Raw genomic sequence first — 18602 nt, forward strand, 5'->3', positions numbered from 1 at the left:
TTCCAGTCACCTAAGCCTCAGCCCACCTCCCCTCCTCTCTTGGTGGATTAGTCCTCAGAAAGGAGGTGGGTTGGGTTGAGAGGCAAGTGCCTTAGTGAGAAAGTGAAAGAGAAGGAAACAGGGAAAGGAAACTGAGAGAGTGAAAGCAGAGAAAAGGGGAGGGAGTAGGAGGAGAGAGGACAGATGGGGAGGAAGGAAGGAGGGGGAGGGATCACATTTTTATGGAGTGAGCTGTATATTCTCAAAACAGCCCTGAGAGGAAGGCATTATTTCTTCTGTCTTACAGATTCGGAGAGTGAGTCTTAGGAAGGGTAAGTGACCTGGTCAGAGTGACACTAGATAAAAGTGGCTGAGCTCGGATTGGGATCTGCTCTCCAGAAAGTCTGTGCAAGACAGTGCCTCCCAAGAGGAAGAGGAGGCAGAGCTGGGGAGAGAGGGAGGCAAGAACAGAATGGAGACAGGAGAACAGACGTGGGGTGCGGGGGGGGGCTGGAGTCCTCACAGGGGTGAGGGCTGGGGTCAGGCTCCTTGAAGCTCTCTGGGGTCTTGTTGCTGAGTCCTGAGAACTGGAGAGGATCCTCCTCGGGCACACCCCTGTCCCTCCCTTGACACTGAGATGAAGCCAGGCTGAGGGTGCTCCCTGGCAGCACTCTGGCGAGCAAGGAGAGCTGCCAGGAATCTGCCTGCCCTACTCTCCTGGCTTCAGCTGCTCCTCCTGTCCCTTCTCCAGCTGCCCCACCCCTTCTTTTCCCCTTTCTTTTCCAGTCTCCTCTGATTCCTTTGTCTTGCTGCCCCCCTCCCTCATATTTTCATTCTCTCTTCCCACTGGTTTTATTCCCTCAATTTATCGCTATGGCCCTGGCTCCCCACTGTGAATACATCTTCTCTTTAAAGCCTCATTACCCAGTTGCAGTTACCTCCTTTGCTGGAGAATGTCTTACAGGAATTACCCTTACTGTCCTCATTTTATCCTAATGTTTATTTAGACATTTTGACAAAAGAAGTTCAGAGGACTGCCTTCAAGATAGCTAAATAATGAGCTCCCTTTTCCCAGTGACCTGTCCAGGTATGTTCTGAGGCTTATGTAGCTTACCTGCCCTGGATTCTGTAATGCTGGTGGAAAAAGCAGGAATCCAAGGTCAGTTTCTTTGACTTCAAAAGACAAGCTTGTAGCCACCACATCCTGCTGCCCCTTGAGCAGATCAGCCAGCCCTGCCCTTGGTGGCCTGTTGGTGAGTTTATTATGGCCAGGGTGGGTCATTTGTCCTATATACTTTAGACCATAAGTCAACAGCATACCAAAAACAGATCTACATTTCTGGGGAAGACTAATATAGCTCAGGAGACAGATGATCTAGACAGATGAACCACAATTTATTAATTGAAAATGTACAATGTAACTGTCAGGAGGACCAGAATGTTCACTTCAGCACGCCTGGCTAGTGTCTCTTTCCCTGTAGGCAGACTTCTGTGGGAAAGCAAGTTATTATCAGCAGGTTGCTTGGTGATTGTGGAATTGGAGCAAGGGGAATTAACTATAATAACCTGATTGTTGAATGGCCTCCGATCTTTAAAGAGAAACTCCATTTTAATCCTTTACTTAAAGTGTTGAGTCACCTGCACCCTAGTGTACCCATTTTCATTGTAAAGTAGGGACCTCTATGAGGAATCATAATATGACCAGTATGCCCCCTTATGCAGACAGCTGCTTGAGTAGCATTTCCAACTTGGATGTCTTTTTATGGCCCTTAATCTCAAGGTATCTGATATCAACTTATTTTTCCTAAACAAACTGAAGTTTTCTTTTGACTTTGCCATTATTTTTTTCTATTAGAAGAATTACATTCTGTGCCCAAGATTCAAAACCTGAACTTGAAATTAAAAAAAATATTTCAAATTCTTCATGCAAGCATCACTCTCAATCTTTTCCAAAAGAGTACTCACATAAATGAATTAATATAGGTAAAGTGTCTGGCTATTATTTGGGTTACATTTCTCTCTCTTCCTACTTTCCCCAGACCTGTCTTTCTTATAAAAATCCACCAAGACTTTGACACACGTAACCACCATCTTAACCTCTTGCAAGAGATGAAGGCAAGGGTAAGATAAAAACCTATTCAGCGACTTACCTTCTTCCATTTCTTCTGCTTTGGGGTGATTTCAAAAAAGGAACAGTGTTTTTATGTAAATAATGTTTGCTTCAGCACTTGTGAGTGGTTGAATTTCAAAATCCTAAACTAGATTTTATTTTAGCAAATCCTTCTTTATCACCTGTTTTTTTTTTCTTCCAGTGTATTTCTTTAGACCCTCACTGATCTGAAAGTTCAATAGAAGATGGCTTTTTCTTTTCTCTAACATCAGTGAGTGTCAGCTGGGGTATTTTGGTGAATTGATAAATATAAGACAAAGGCCTAAATTTTACTTCCTCAAATTTACACTAGAATCTGATATATTACTGTGAATACTCTATTAGATATATCTGGGTTGCTGCTATTATAAAGAAAGATTGGATTGGAGAAAATGTGGACTTGAATTCTTAATTTTTGTTATAGCCACATATTTTAGAGAGTAAAAACACTTGGATAAGATCATTAATAAGAAACAATTTTCACAAACCTCAGAGAAATGTTTAACTCATACAACAGTGATTATATTATCACTCTGCATTAAATATGAAATAGAGCATATTTTCTACAAAGGCAAAAATGACTAAATTAAAAAAAGATTTATTCATTATATTAAAAGTAAAAAGTTTCAAAGATATTTTGGAAAGTGGTATTAGAGAAATTAAAAGCATTGGAATAATTGTAAGGCTTAAAGGTAATTTTAGAAAGGATATGGTTTTGCTTTATGTTTAATTGTCTGGGGATTTTAAAATGAAAAGTGCTTGTAGGAAGATCTAAAATAAGAGATGGAAGGGGTTACCTGGATATTTTCTCTTTAGTTACCTTTATATTGCACAAATATATATTAAGTTCATCCTGTGTACTGGCTATCTATTAGTGCTAATCCCTCAAAGCAATCTAGCAAACCAGTAATGAGAAAGAAAGAAAAAGTTGGCCAGTGGCCAGTACTTCTAATAACTTCCTGAGAGATTGAATTTCTTTCTTCTTGCCTGCATTCTCATTGGCACCTGTCAGGGTGGAGAGTCCCTTTTGCCATCCTGCTTAAAGAACTGTTCTTCCTTTTACTTGCTCGAGGGACTCGGAGCTCATGAAAACAGAATATGTTAACTTAGTCTCCAGAGAGTTTTCAAGCCCTAACAAGTTGACTTAGAACTTGCTGATGAGCCTTAAAACCCTTTGGCCAGATGGGGCCATCAGATCGAGGTGTCATTGCCACTGAATCCATTCATCCTTTCTCCTCGACATTTTGTATTGGTTGTGAATATTTGTTGGAACAAAAATAGCTCCTCATGGATAAAAACCCACCTTTGTCCATGTTTTTCTCACAGAAAGTCTTTTCCTTAAAAAAAAAAAGTCCTTTTTGTGGATCTTCTTTTAGAGTCAGGGTGCTTCCTCTTGCCCTTCTACTCCCAGAGATTTGCAAATTTCCTTCTCCTTTCTCATATTCAGTTTGCCTGCAACGTTCTTCCTATTGCTAACCAAATACTTCTCAGTCTTTGAGGTTCTTCCTAGGCTGGAGTTGGGGTTACACAGAAGGATAGGGACCAGCCAGAGACAGAGCATGTCTAGGAAAGCCACAGACGTTCCCAGTTTGGGAGGATCTAAAACTTTCTTGAACTTGGAGTTGGGGTCTAGGAAAGCAGAGTTGCTAAAAGGGAAATGCTGTTTAGTATCAGGAAGCCCTTGCTTCATTCCTCATAGAAACTGAGAAATTCATTCTTTCATTTAGCAGATATTTATTGAGCACTGCCGCATGCCAGTTGTGCATTTGATACTGAAGATACAACTATGGACCAGACAGATCAGTTCTCTGCCCCACTGGAGTTTGTAGATTAAGGGGAAAACAGCTAATGTGATAGGCAAATAAATTCTAGAATTATAGGGGTTCTGAGATGGGAAGTTCTTGATTCTGTGGGCACACATAGGAAGTGGTCTTATCTCTGATTTGGGGGGCCAGGGGAGAACTCCTAGAGGAAGTGCTAGGAGTGCGGTTGGAATTGATATTGAAAAGATAGGAACCAATTAGTCAGGTGAAAGTATTGACCATGGGTATTAGATTATGACTGACAGAGGAAAGAACATGAATCATGGCCCTCAGATGGAAAAAGCTGAGTTGAGTATTTCTGTAGTATAGACATGAGGGGGTGCAAGGAGGAACGGGGACTGTAAGGAGACTGATGAGAAATCAGAGTAGAAAGACCAGCAGGGTTCAGGTTGCAGAGGGGCCTCGGAATCATGTGGAATTTGATCTTTTTATTTTTTTAAGGCCAACAGGAGGTGATTAAAAGGCTTTAAGTAGGGGTGTGACATAATGCTATTTAACTTTTATCAATATCACTCTGGCTTCAGTGAGGACCCGAGTTGGTGGGTGGCCAGGGCTGGAACAGGGAAACCTATTAATGAAAGAATGAAGGGTAAAGCAGTAACTGGTCAGCACGCCTGTCCTGGAGGCGTCTGCTGCCTAGGACTTGGAACAGGGAAGGGAGGGGAGGATTGTTTTAGGCAGCCTTGTAGCAGTTGGTAAAAGGCTTGGGAAGAGGAACAGAAGAGTTATTGATGGGTCATATTGGAGGACCTCTCCTGGCTTCTCACAGCACCCAGCAGTAGTAACCCCATCTTCATGCTGGATTTATCAATTTTAGTGACTTATCCCTGGAAAAGCAGTGGGTCTTAGTGTTGATGGCCCTACATGTCAGGGACACCTTGAGGTGGGTGTTATTCCCTCAGCACTGCTGAGCCTATGACTTTTCCTGGTAGTGGATGGGAACTTGTGAATCTAGGTGCACAACAGGGAGAAATGTTGATAGTTTCAGATTATAGAAATTTATAGTAGAGAAGCAGGTGTTGATGAAATTCCTCTGCATCCTCCTTTTTTGTAACTGCTAAGCCATAAGCATTGCTGTTCCTCTTTTCTGGTCTCTAGATGAGTGACCAGCTTCTTCTTTTGTGGGTGTTTAATGCATCCTGCCACACCACATCTTTGAGCAGGAACAAACAAGTCATTTCTCTTTCTAACCTAGAGAAAATGAATTCAGAAGCTCTCCTTACTGTCATGTGTTTGCAGAGGTGTCAGAGTTCATGTCCATGGTCTAATGAACACCCATAATTTCATATGGATAAAATTATCATTTTTCTTGTGATGAGAACTCATAGGATTTACCCTCTTAACGACTTTTGTACATAACATGCACTACTGTTATATTGATCATGGTTGTGCTTTACATGCCTAGTACTTATCTTCTAACTGGAAGTTTGTATATTTTAATCACCTTCATCCAATTCCCCCTCTCTCCACCCCTTGTCTCTGGTAATAACAAACCTGATCTCTTTATCTATGAGTTTGTTGCTTGTTTTTTGAGGTATAATTAACCTATAACACTATAGTAGTTCCTGGTGCACAACATAATGATTCAATATTTCTATACATTACAAAATGATCACCATGATAAGTCTAGTTACCATCTATCACCATGCAGAGATATTATTATTTACTATGTGCCCCACACAGTACATCTCATTCTCATGATTCATTTGTTTAGTCATTGGAAGTTTATACTTGTTAATCTCCCTATTTCACTCATTCTCCCTCCCCCTGTCTCCCCATCCCTGCAACCACCTGTTTGTTCTTTGTATATGTGTTTCTGTTTTGTTATATTTATCCATTTGTTTTGTTTTTTAGATCCCACATATAAGTGAAACCATGCAGTATTTGTCTTTCTGTTCTTTCACTTAGTATATACCCTCTTGGTCCATCTATGTCGTCAAAATTGACAAGATTTCATTTTTTTTTATGGCTGAATAGTATTAAATTGTTTATATACACCACACCTTTATCCATTCATCTATCAGTGGGTGCTTAGGTTGCTTCCATATCTTGGCTATTTGCTTCCATATTTTGGCTATTGTAAATACTACTGTAATGAACATGGGGGTGCTTAATGTCTTCTTGAGTTAGTATTTTTATTTGGAAAAGTATCCAAAAGTGAAAAAATACCCAAAAGTGAAATTGCTGGATCATATGGTAGTTCTACTTTTATTTTTTGAGGAATCTCCATATTGTTTTCCATAGTGAAAGTGCATAAGAAAACTCTTTTCTCTGCATCCTAGCCAACACTTCCTATGTGTCGTCATTTTTATAATAGCCATCTGACATGTGTGAAGTGGTATCTCATTGCAGTTTTTAAAAAATTTAGTTGATTTGTAATGTAATTTTTACTGTAGAGCAAAGTCCAGTTTTATATATACATACACACACATACACACACATTCTTTCTTATATTCTTTTCTGTTATGGTTTACCACAGGATATTAAGTATAGTTCTCTATATGCCTGCCAATGCAGGAGACATAAGAAATGTGGGTTTGATCCCTGAGTTGGGATGATGCCCTGGAGGAGGGCATGGCAACCCACTCCAGTGTTCTTGCCTAGAGAATCCTGTGAACAGAAGAGCCTGGCAGGCTACAGCCATGGGGTCACAAAGAGTCGAACATGACAAGTGACTTAGCCGGTACACATACTGTAGGATCTTGTTTATCCATTGTGTATATAATAGCTTGCATCTGCTGACTTCAAATTCCCAATCCATCTCTCTTCAACTCTCCTCCCCACTGGCAACCACAAACTTGTTTTTAATGTCTGTGAGTCTGTTTCTTAGATAAGTTCATTTATATCAGATTTTAGATGCCACATATACATGGTGTCATGTTATTTGTCTTTTTCTAATTTACTTTAGTTAGTATGATACTCTCTGGATCCATCCATGTTGCTGCAAATGACATTCTTTTTTATGACTGAGTAGTATTCCACTGTGTGTGTGTGTGCATCTTCTTTATCCATTCTTTTTTCAGTGAACATTTAGGTTATTTCCCTGTGTCTTGGCTATTGTCAGTATTGCTACAATGAACATTGGGTTGCATCTCATTGTAGTTTTGATTTGTATTACTCTGCTGATTAGTGATGTTGAGTATCTTTCTTACGTATCAGTTTGCCATCCATATGTATTTTTTGGAAATGTGTCTCTTTGGGTCTTCTGATCATTTTTTAATGGGGTTGGGGTTTTTTTTTTTTTTTTTTTTTTTTTTTGGATGTTGAGTTGTAGAGTTCTTTGTATATTTTGGATGTTAATTCCTTATCAGATGTATCATTTGCAAATATCTTCCCAAATGCAGTTAGGTGGCTTTTTTGTTTTGTTTATAGTTTCCTTCACAGTGCAAGTTTTTTAGTTTGATGTATTCCCATTTTTCTTATGTTTTCCTTGCTTACTTCATACATATATGAAATGTATGTGTACTTTTATATATTATATAGCACACATACACACACACATATGTACACCACACACATATACTTTTTCAGATTCTTCCCCCTTATAGGTAGGTTATTACATAGTATTGAGTATAGTTCCCTGTACTATACAGTAGGTTCTTGTTGGCTAAATGTTTTATACAGTGTGTATATGTTGGAGAAGGAAATGGCACTCCACCCCAATATTCTTGCCTGGAGAATCCCATGGACTGAGGAGCCTGGCCCACGAGGTCGCAAAGAGTCGGACACAACTGAGCATGTATGTCTGCTAACCCCGCCTCCTAATATATCCCTTTCACTACCCCCTCTCCAAAGCTGAGTGCAGAAGAATTGATGCTTTTGAACTGTGGTGTTGGAGAAGACTCTTGAGAGTCCCTTAGACTGCAAGGAGATCCAACAGTCCGTCCTAAAGGAGATCAGTCCTGGGTGTTCATTGGAAGGACTGATGTTGAAGCTGAAACTCCAATACTTTGGCCACCTGATGCAAAGAGCTGACTCATTTGAAAAGACCCTGATGCTGGGAAAGATTGAGGGCAGAAGGAGAAGGGGATGACAGAGGATGAGATGGTTGGTTGGTATCATCGACTCGATGGACATGGGTTTGGGTGGACTCTGGGAGTTGGTGATGGACAGGGAGGCCTGGCATGCTGCAGTTCATGGGGTTGCAAAGAGTTGGACAAGGCTGAGTAACTGAACTGAACCCCCTCTCCAATTTGGCAATCATAAGTTTGTTTGCTCTCTTTGTGAGCCTCTTTCTTTTTGGAAATAAGATCATTTGTGTCTTTTTAAATTTTAGGTTTCATGTGGAAATGATGTTTGTATGATATTTGTCTTTGGCTTACTTTACTTAGTACATGGTACTCTTTAGGTACATCCATGTTGCTGCATATGGGCATTATTTCATTCTTTCTTATGGCTGACTAATATTCCACACACACACACACATGCACATCACATCTTTATTCTTTCATCTGTCAGTGAACATTTGGTTTGCTTTCGTGTCCTGACTATTGTAAATAGTGCTGCAGTGAACATAGGGGTGCATGTATCTTTTTGAATTATGCCCAGGAGTTGGATTGCAGGATCATAGGGTAGCTCTATTTTTAGCTTTTAGGTGAACCTCTATACTGTTCTCCATGGTGGCTGCACCAATTTACATTTCTACCAAGAGTGTAGGAGGGTTCTTTTTTCTCCATACCCTCTCTAGCATTTATTATTCATAGACTTTTTGATGATGGTTATTTTGACTAGTGTGAGGTGATAACCTCATTGTAGTTTTCATTAGCATCTCTCTTATAGTTAGCAATGTTGAACAGCTTTTCATTTGCCTTTTTGGTCGTATGTATGTCTTCTTTGGAGAAATGTCTGTCTAGATCTTTTGCTTATTGGGTTTTTGTTTTTGTGACATTGAACTTCATGAACTTTTGTATATTTTGGAGCCTGACTCTTTTGTTGCTCGCATCATTTGCAAATATTTTCTCCCATTCTATAGGTTGTCTTTTCACATTGTTGATGGTTTTCTTTGCTGGGCGAAAACTTTTAAGTTTAATTAGGTTTGACTTGTTTATTTTTGTTTTTATTTCCATTACTCTAGGAGAGGGATCCAAAAAGATATTTCTGCAATTTATGTCAGAGAGTGTTCTGCCTATATTTTCCTCTAGGAGTTCTAGACTCTGGTCTTACATTTAGGTCTTTAATCCATTTTGAGTTTATTTTTGTGTATGGTGTTGGTGAATGTTCTAATTTCATTCTTTTATATGTAGGTGTTCAGTTTTACCAGCACCACTTATTGAAAAGAATGCTTTTCTCCATTGTATTCTTGCCTCCTTTGTCATAGATTAATTGACCATAGATGAGTAGATCTATTTCTGGGCTTTCTATCCTGTTTCATGGATCTACAGTTCTATTTTTGTGCCAGTACCATACTGCTTTCATGATTATAGGTTTGTACAGTAGTCTGGAGTCAGGGAGTCTGATTCCTCCAGCTGTTTTTCTTTCTCAAGATTGCTTTTGCTATTTGAGGTCTTTTGTGTTTCCATACAAATTAAAAATTTTTTTCTAGTTCTGTGAAAAATGCCATTGGTAATTTGATAGGGGTTGAATTAAATGTGTAGGTTGCCTTGGATAGTATTGCCATTTTGACAGTATTGATTCTTCCAAACCAAGAACGTGTTATATCTTTTGATCTATTTGTGTCTTTGATTTCTTTCATCAGCATCTAATAATTTTTGGAGTACAGGTATTTTGCCTCCTCAGCTAGATTTATTTCCAAGTATTTTATACTTTTTGATGTAGTGGTAAATTGGATTGTTTCCTTAATTTTTCTTTCTGATCTTTCATTATTAGAGTATAGAAGTGAAGCTGATTTCTGTGTTTTAATTTTTTATCCTGAAACTTTACCAGATTCATTGATGAGTTCTAGTAGTTTTTTAGTAACATCTTTAATATTTTCTATGTATAGTGTCGTGTCATCTGCAAACAGTGACAGTTTTACTTCTTGGATTTCCAATTTGGATTTGTTTTATTTCTTCTCAGATTGTTGTGGCTAGAACTTTGAAAACTATATTGTATAAAAGTGACGAAAACTTGACATCTTTGTCTTATTCCTGATCTTAGAGGAAATGCTTTCAGTGTTTCACCACTGAGTGTGATATTAGCTATGGATTTGTTGTATATGCCCTTTATTATATTGAGGTAGTTTCCCTATGCCTATTTTGTGGAAGATTTTCTTTTCATTTTATGGAAGTTTTTTTTTTTTTTTTTAAATCACAAATGGATGTTTAATTTTGTTGAAAACTTTTTCTGAATCTATTTAGATCATATGATTTTTATTCTTCAACTTGTTAATGTGGTGTATCACACACTGATTTTGCAGATATTAAAAAATCTTTGCATCTCTGTGATAAATCCTACTTTATCATGTTATATGATCCTTCTAAGGCATTGTTGGATTTGGTTTGTTAGTATTGAGGATTCTTGTGTCTGTGTTGATCATTGATATTGATCTGTAATTTTCTTTTTCTGGTGGTATCTTTGTTTGGTTTCAGTATTGGGGTGATGGGGGCCCCATAGAATGAGTTTGGGAGTGTTCCTTTCTCTGCAGTTTTTGAAATAGTTTTAGAAGGATAGGTGTTAGCTAATCTCTAAGTGTATAATAGAACTCACCTATGAAATCATCTGGTCCTGCCTTTTGTTTGGAAGTTTTTAAAATTACAGGTTCAATTTCAGTACATATAATGGGTCTGTTCATAGTTTCTGTTTCTTCCTGACTCAATCTTAGTTGATTGTACCTTTCTAAGAATTTGTCCATTTCTTCTAGGTTGTTCATTTCATTGGTGTATAGTTATTCATAGTAGTCTCTGATACTTTGAATTTATGTACTGTCAGTTGTAATTTGTCCTTTTTCATTTCTGATTTTATTGATTTGAATCCTCTCCTTTTTTTCCCCTTGATGAGTCTGTGTAAAGGTTTATCAATTTTATTTATCTTTTCAAAGAACAATCTTTAGTTTCACTAATCTTTTATATTGTTTTCTTTGTCTCTATATCATTTATTTCCAATCTGAACTTTATGATTTCTTTCCTTCTGCTAATTTTGGGTTTTGTTTGTTCTTTCTTTAGTTGCGTAAGTGTAAGGTTAGGTTGTTATTTGTAATTTTTCTTGTTTCCTGAGTTAAGCTTGTGTCACTATTAACTTCCCTCTTAGAACTACTTGAGCTATGTCCCACAGGTTTTGGATTATTGTATTTTCATTTTTATGTTTCTAGGTATGTTTTAATTTCCTCTAATTTCTTCAGTGGTCCATTGGTTGTTTGTAGCATATTGTTTAGCCTCTATGTGTTTGTGGTTTTTGCTGTTTTTTCTTGTAACTTACTTCTAGTGCTATGGGACTAGCTTGATACGATGCTTGATATGACTTCAGTTTTCTTAAATTTACCAAGACTTCCTTTGTGGCCCAGCATGTGATCTACTCTGGAGAATGTTCCATATGCACTTGAAAAGAAGATATATGCTTCTGATTTTGAATGGAATGTTCTATAAATATCAATTAAATCTATCTGTTCTAATGTGTCATTTAAAACCTGTGTTTCCTTATTGGTTTTCTGTCTGGATGATGTTTCTATTGATGTAAGTGGAATGCTGAAGTCGTCCACTATGGTATTACTGTCAATTTTCCTTTTATATCTGTTAACATTTGCTGAATATATTGAGGTGCTCCTGTGTTGGGTGCATATATAATTGTTATATCTTCTTCTATTGATCCCTTGATTATTATGTAATGTCCTTTTTTGTGTCTTATAACAGTCTTTATTTTAATGTCTATTTTGTCTGACAGGAGTACTGCTACTGTAGCTTTCCTTTGATTTCCATTTGTATAGAATACCTTTTTCTATCCCCTCACTTTGAGTCTGTATGTGTCTCTAGATCTGAAGTGGGTCTCTTATAGATAACATATATATGGATCTTGTTTTTGTATTCATTCAGCCAGCCTATGTCTTTTGGTTGGAGCATTTAATCTATTTACATATGAGATAATTATTGATATATATATTATTGCCATTTTAAAGTTGTTTTTGATTTTGTAGGACTTTTTAAATTCCTTTTCTCTTTTGTTTACTTCTCTCGTGATTTGATAACTATCTTTAGTGTTGTGTTTGGATTCCTTTTCTTTTCTGTGTTTATCTATTACAGATTTTTTGTTTGTGATTACCATGAGGTTTTGATGTAGTAGTCTATATGTATACATGATTGTTTTACGTTGCTGGTGTCTTAATTTAAAATGCATTTCAACTATCCTGCATTTGTACTTTCCTCTTCTCTCAATTACTGTTTTGGTATTATATTTGTGTGTAGATGATTTCCTACTTTTACTATATGTTTACATTTTTTGTAATTTTGTAATTTTGTAATTTTCTTGTTTCTAATTGTGGCCTTTTCTTTTATGCTTAAAGAATTGCTTTAGCATTTGTGGTAACACTTGTTTGGTGGTGCTGAATTCTTTTAGCTTTTGTTTGTCTATAAAGCTTTTGATTTTGCCATCAATTCTGAATGAGAGTCATGCTGAGCAAAGTATTCTTGGTTTTAGGTTTTTCCCTTTCTTTACTTTATATATATCTAGCCACTCCCTTCTGGCCTGTACAGTTTCTGCTGAAAAATCAAGTGATAGTCTTATGGGGATTCCCTTGTTTATTATTTGTTGCTTCTCCTTTCTTGCTTTTAATATTTTCTCTGTTCTTAGTTTTTGTCAATTTGATTACTATGTGTCTAGCATGTTCCTCCTTCATTTAATTCTATATGGAACCATCTGCACTTCCTGGACTTGGTTGACTCTGGAAGGAATCACACTTGGCACTTAAATAAAAGGCAGGTGTTGGAGCATCACCTCTGTAATATTCAAATTTACAGGGTTTTGGATATATTAGAAAATTTGGCTCCATTTTAACACCAAATTTAATGTCATACTTGTTCTTACTTTGTTGTTCCGTATATCTGCTATAATACAAATAGGTAATTTTTATATAGAATTGTTTCTCTTAAAATTTTTAATTGAAATAGAATTGATTTACAATGGTATGTCTGTTTCAGGTATACAACAAATTGACTTGGGTCTCTCTATATATATGTACATATATGTGTGTGTATATATGTATATATATATATACACACACACATATATACATTCTTTTTTAGATTCTTTTACGTTATAGGTTATTACAAGACATTGTACATAGTTCCATGTACTATACAGCAGATCTTTCTTGGTTATATATTTTTTATATAGTAATGTGTATATTTTGATTGCAAGCTCCAAATTTATCCCTCCCCCCTTTCCAATTTGGTAACCATCAGTTTGTTTTCTGTGTCTGTCTGGTTAGATTTAAGTCTCATAAATGGAGTCGGTTATTCTTTGTCGTGTTAATGACTTCCTAGTCATCTAGATTTGACTAGGAAGAAAGCTGAATGATGGGAATTTTTGGTTAACGAGTGTTTCTCAAATACTAATGTTTTGTACTTATCCCGTTTTCTTACATAGGCCAGCTGTTGAGACCTGGTGAAAAATAATCAAGTGCCATAATGTTCTGCAGTAAGAAGAAATCACTTGGTAAGTATTGAGTTCTTCAGGAGATACAAAGCAAATATGATTTTTTTAGCATTCATTTTAATTTCAAGGAGGTATAATTTGTAAGCAAAAACCATATAGATCTTGAGTGTTTTGTTTGAACTTTGACAATTTTATGTAGATTTGTAATTATCACCAAGAAGCAAGAGACAATATTTCTATCACTCCAGAAAGTTCCTTGTGCCCCCTTTTTTCATTTTCCCTGCATTGTACACAACTACCTTCTGATTTCTATTTGGTTGATTTGCCTGTTTTTGAAATTAATATAAATGAAACCATCCAGCATGTATTCTTGTGTCTTCTTTCACTAAGTGTAAGGTTTTTGACATATTTCCATGTAGTTGCATGTATCAATATTTTGTTATTCAGTTTTTTCTTGTAAAGCAGTATTCCATTGTATGACTATACCAACAGTTAAAACTAAGATCATATGGTTAGAAATAATTTAGGTTCATTATGGTAAGAAGCATTTGGTTTTTGGTTGAGCAATTTGTCTAGCAGAACAGTTTTAATAGTATTCTAGTTTTAAGAAATACAGCATTGTGACCTGAGAGTATTAATCTTGTCTTAAACCTTGTTACTCAGTGACAGATTATTGTGTAGTTTTTCCTTCAGTGGAAGTGTATTTGGTTTATTACTGCTGGCAGACTTGTTAGAGAGGAAAGTCTGGATTAGAGTATATCTAATACTCTCTTTCTAATCATATATCTGACAGTTGGTTAACTTACTTTGATAGGCAGTTATCTTTTGGTGCATTCTGTTCCCTTGTTGGACACATTTATTGCAATGTTCAGTCTCATAATGAGTTGAAATCAGTCTCAGTGTAGTTTGTACCTGTAGGTCATTAGTTATGCTCTCTGGGGCAATATTTTCATATTTCCAGAGCTGATTTAAGAGTCTAGAATTATTGTCATCATTTTTTCTTTTACAAATAAAGTGATTTATTTATACCTAGTCGCTGGTATTATCTTAATAATGTAAACATTAGATTAACCAGTTTTGACAAGGACAAGTTTCCAACAGAATCGACTGTTGCGAGGTTTTGATAAGTTCAGTTTCACTCTTTTAAAGTAATTTCTGTGTGTATATGAATGCATATGTATAAAATAAGCATTTTTTTATAAATAAAAATAAGAAAATAGAAGTAACTGTAATTGGACAATCCAGAGATAACTGCTCCAGACTGCCATGTTGCCCAATTTAGAGGGCTCCAATCAGTGACCTCTATTAATATGTTAATGTATATTTCTACACATATCCCCAGATGGAGCTATGGTGTGCATTATTTTGAAACTGGCTCTTAAATCATAATGTAATCATAGATACCTTTTCTACCTTAAACTTTTCTCTGTAACATTATATTTTTTTAAATTTTCCTCTAACTTTTAATTTTGAAAATGTTGAAACTTATAAAATATTGGAAGAATGATAACACCCAAATACCTTTCACCTAAATTCTACAGTTGTTACCGTTTTGCCACATTTGCTCCTCTTATTCCTCTCCCTTCCACCAGCATACACCCAAACACATGCATACATCATAAACTTTTTTGTTGTTGAAGACATCATGACTCTTATCCCCAAATACTTCAGCATAGATCTCCTAAGAAAAAGGACATTCTCCATCTTAACTGCAGTATTGTCACCACATCCAAGAAATGTAACATTGATGAATAAGTAACATACATTCCATTTTTCAGTTTCCCCAGTTGCTCCACATCTCATGTCTCAGAGCTTGTTTTTATTTTTGGTATGATAGCTAATTATAATGTTCACACATTGTGTTTGGCTTTAAACTTCTTTATTTTCTTTTAGATTTAGAATAGTTTGTCATCATATTGATTTTTGGCAATAGTCCATTTGCTAAGAGTCGGACATGACTGAGCGACTTCACTTTCACTTTTCACTTTCATGCATTGGAGAAGGAAATGGCAACCCACTCCAGTGTTCTTGCCTGGAGAATCCCACGGATGGGGGAGCCTGGTGGGCTGCTGTCTATGGGGTCGCACAGAGTCGGACACAACTGAAGCGACTTAGCAGCAGTAGCAGCAGCAGCAGTCATTCCAAAAGTCATTCCACTGAGTTGTTTTGGATTGAACATCTTGGGCACAAATACTATGAAATAATATTTAAATGGGAAACTAATAAATTAGTTACTTGAACCACTCTTGATGGGGAACACAACTTGCTGATCTTCCTCATACAGAATTTCATTTTACAGACTTTTATAACTATTTGCAATAAGCTATTAAGTAGCCCATTTGTAAATAGCTTTGTAATGAGATGAAATGTTGGGACTGTATTCACTGTGGTGCTAATTGGCAGAGAAAGCTGAGGCTAGTTCCTTCCTCTTGGACTTGTTACAGTGGCCACATGGCTTGAGGCACTGACTTTGGTGTCACCATCATTTGCATCATCATGATTGGGAATGTTACATCTTTAGATTATATCAGTTCTTGTAGATCTATTTATAGACTGGAGACCTTTGTTGTTTAGTTGCTAAGTCATGTCTGACTCTTTGTGACCCCATGGACTGCAGCATGCCAGGCTTCCCTATCCTCCACTCTCTCTTGGAGTTTGCTCAATTTCGTGTCCATTGAATCAGTGATGCTGTGTAACCATCCCATCCTCTGCCGCCCTCTTCTCCTTTGGCCTTCAGTCTTTCCCAGCATCAGGGTCTTTTCCAATGAGTCGGCTCCTCACATCAGGTGGCCAAAGTACTGGAGTGTCAGCTTTGGCATTGGTTGATGCCAGAGACCTTATTCGACCTACAATGTTCATTTACTTACCATTTTGCCACATTTGCTTCCTCTCCTCTCCTTCTTCTCCTCTCCTCTCTTCCACTATTGAGGCAGTCAAAAAATATTTTTGAGCACCTATGGTATGCTAGGTAGTACCAACTTAACATAACTTTTTATGATTTAATAAAAACATGTATCTTTATACAATTAAGTTTACAGTAGCAGTGATAACTTAATAACAGTTTACCAAACATCACTACCAGTATGTTTTCCAGAGGAGCACAGACTAGAGAATTTCTAGTCGGCCTGCTATTGTCAGGGGGAGAATCAGGCAGAAGTGATATTTTACTTCAATGAGTTATTTAAGATCTACATTTAAGAAATATGCACTTATATTTTTATAAACTTTCACAACATCATCAGGAAACTTGGGACGTTGATGATGTATGTGAAAATATAACAAGCCAGCCATTAAGTGTTGTGGGAACACAAGAATTTTCTCCCAGATATATGCTTTATTATTTATTATCTCCATATCCACATAAATCTCACAGTCTTCAGCATGTGGAAAATTTTAGCTAACTGACTCAAATATTTAAAACACGCTTACAATCTATGTTTGTTTGTTTGTTATTTGTAATTCATCCTTTTGGTGTAAGCTTGAATAGGTGGTCCAAAGATGACCACTTTAAAGCATGTATGTGCTTCATATTTTACATATGAACAACAAAAAATGTTGTTCATATGTAAAATACCTAATTCAGATTTTAGGTTGTTAGGTAATATGGGAAGCAAAAGAAGTAGATAATTGGAGGCTTTATTTAAGCTCTAAAGCTATTAATGATTCCAAAATGTGAGGGTTGTAGAGCAACATGCCTTATTCCACAGGATGCAGGGTGGGAAGATCAGACCAAGGTCACATTATGTGTATCATGGGCCCTTCCCAGGCCCCTTCCTTCAAAAAATATTGAAAATTAAGTTTTACAGTTGTGAGGGTTTAAAGACAAATGTAATCCAGGTTGGACTCATTATTATGTATCCACTATTATTATATTCATTTTTCTTCTAACTTTAAATGAAAATTTAAACATTTTTGTGTTCTTTAAAAGTATTGTGGGCTCCAGGTGCTGCATATACTGTGCCTACAAAAGAGGTAGTGCTTTAGTTGAAGTTAAGATACCTATATATTATTTAGTAGGTACTGGATTGTTCCTATTGCAGAGGACTGGTGAACAAAAGATGAATAAGACATTCCATTTGTTTATTTTATATATATACAGGTTCTCTAGTGAAACTATCCATCTTGTTATCATAGTTACTTTAAAGTCCATGTCTGACAGTTCCAGTATCTAGATTATCTGTGAGCCTGCTTATATTTTCTATCTCTTGGTTTTCAATAGTTTGTTATTGTACTGTACCATACCTGCTAGTTTATTATTGAAATCTATACATTGCATATGAAAAAGTTACAGAGGGTCTGGTTGTTATTTTTCTTCAGGAGATTTACCTTTCTTGCAGCAGGCAGTAAGAGAAGGAACAGGTCATTTTGATCCATCAGAGACTGAGACAAGTTAAGGCTGGGTTTCAGTGTTTATAAGACCTTGGATGCTTTAGTTTGTTCTCACTCTTAAGTCAGTCGAAAGCCCAATACATTACTAAGGCCCTTCTTCCCTCCCAGACTCTGAATTCCAATTATTGTCTCATCTCGGGCAGGTTAGGAATTACCAAATGCCTCAATGGAAAGGAACAGAGTATCAGGTTTATCTCAGTATATTTCTCTTCTCTGCTGGAACTTTTAAAGTCCTGGGTGATTTTGTTGTTCTATGATAGTTTCAAACAGCTTTGTATATGTCATCTCTTATAATTGTTCTCAATAGATGTGTTTTCCTGACATTCTATCCTGTTTTAGTGGGAAGCAGATTGTTTTAAAAGTCTGTTTTAGGTTGCTAGTCCAGGTTGGATGCATGAGACAGGTGCCCAGGGCTGGTGCACTGGGATGACCCAGAGGGATGGGATGGGGAGGGAAGTGAGAGGGGGGTTCGGGATGGGGAACACATGTAAATCTATGGCTGATTCATGTCAATATATGGCAAAAACCACTACAATATTGTAAAGTAATTAGCCTCCAGCTAATAAAAATAAATGGAAAAAAAATAAAAAATAAAAGTCTGTTTTATAAGTTTATCAGAAAGCTACATTATATAACATTATAGTTGTTGGGTAAGTATTTTAGACTGTTAGGATTAGAAGTAAGAAATGAGCAAAATGAATAGTTAAGTTGAATAAGAAAATAATTGTTAAACAATATGT

The 18602-nt window shown here is 36.6% G+C and overlaps 1 protein-coding gene across 4 annotated transcripts in view; it reads left to right on the forward strand.

The window, feature by feature from the left end:
* Positions 1-18602, forward strand: part of ATP8B4 (ATPase phospholipid transporting 8B4 (putative)) — a 261581-nt gene that overhangs the window by 3993 nt on the left and 238986 nt on the right. For 2 of the 4 annotated variants that reach the window (XM_065941224.1, XM_065941227.1), the window contains exons 1-2: positions 231-311; positions 13465-13533. In XM_065941224.1, the coding sequence (XP_065797296.1) occupies positions 13506-13533 (28 nt within the window). In that variant the 5' untranslated portion in view covers positions 231-311; positions 13465-13505. Of the gene's footprint in view, positions 1-230; positions 312-2306; positions 2361-13464; positions 13534-18602 lie in introns of those variants that run through there. The other 2 variants (XM_065941226.1, XM_065941225.1) reach the window with 2 other exon arrangements.

The sequence above is a fragment of the Muntiacus reevesi genome, chromosome 7, assembly GCF_963930625.1.
Source record: "Muntiacus reevesi chromosome 7, mMunRee1.1, whole genome shotgun sequence".
Classification (NCBI taxonomy): domain Eukaryota; kingdom Metazoa; phylum Chordata; class Mammalia; order Artiodactyla; family Cervidae; genus Muntiacus; species Muntiacus reevesi.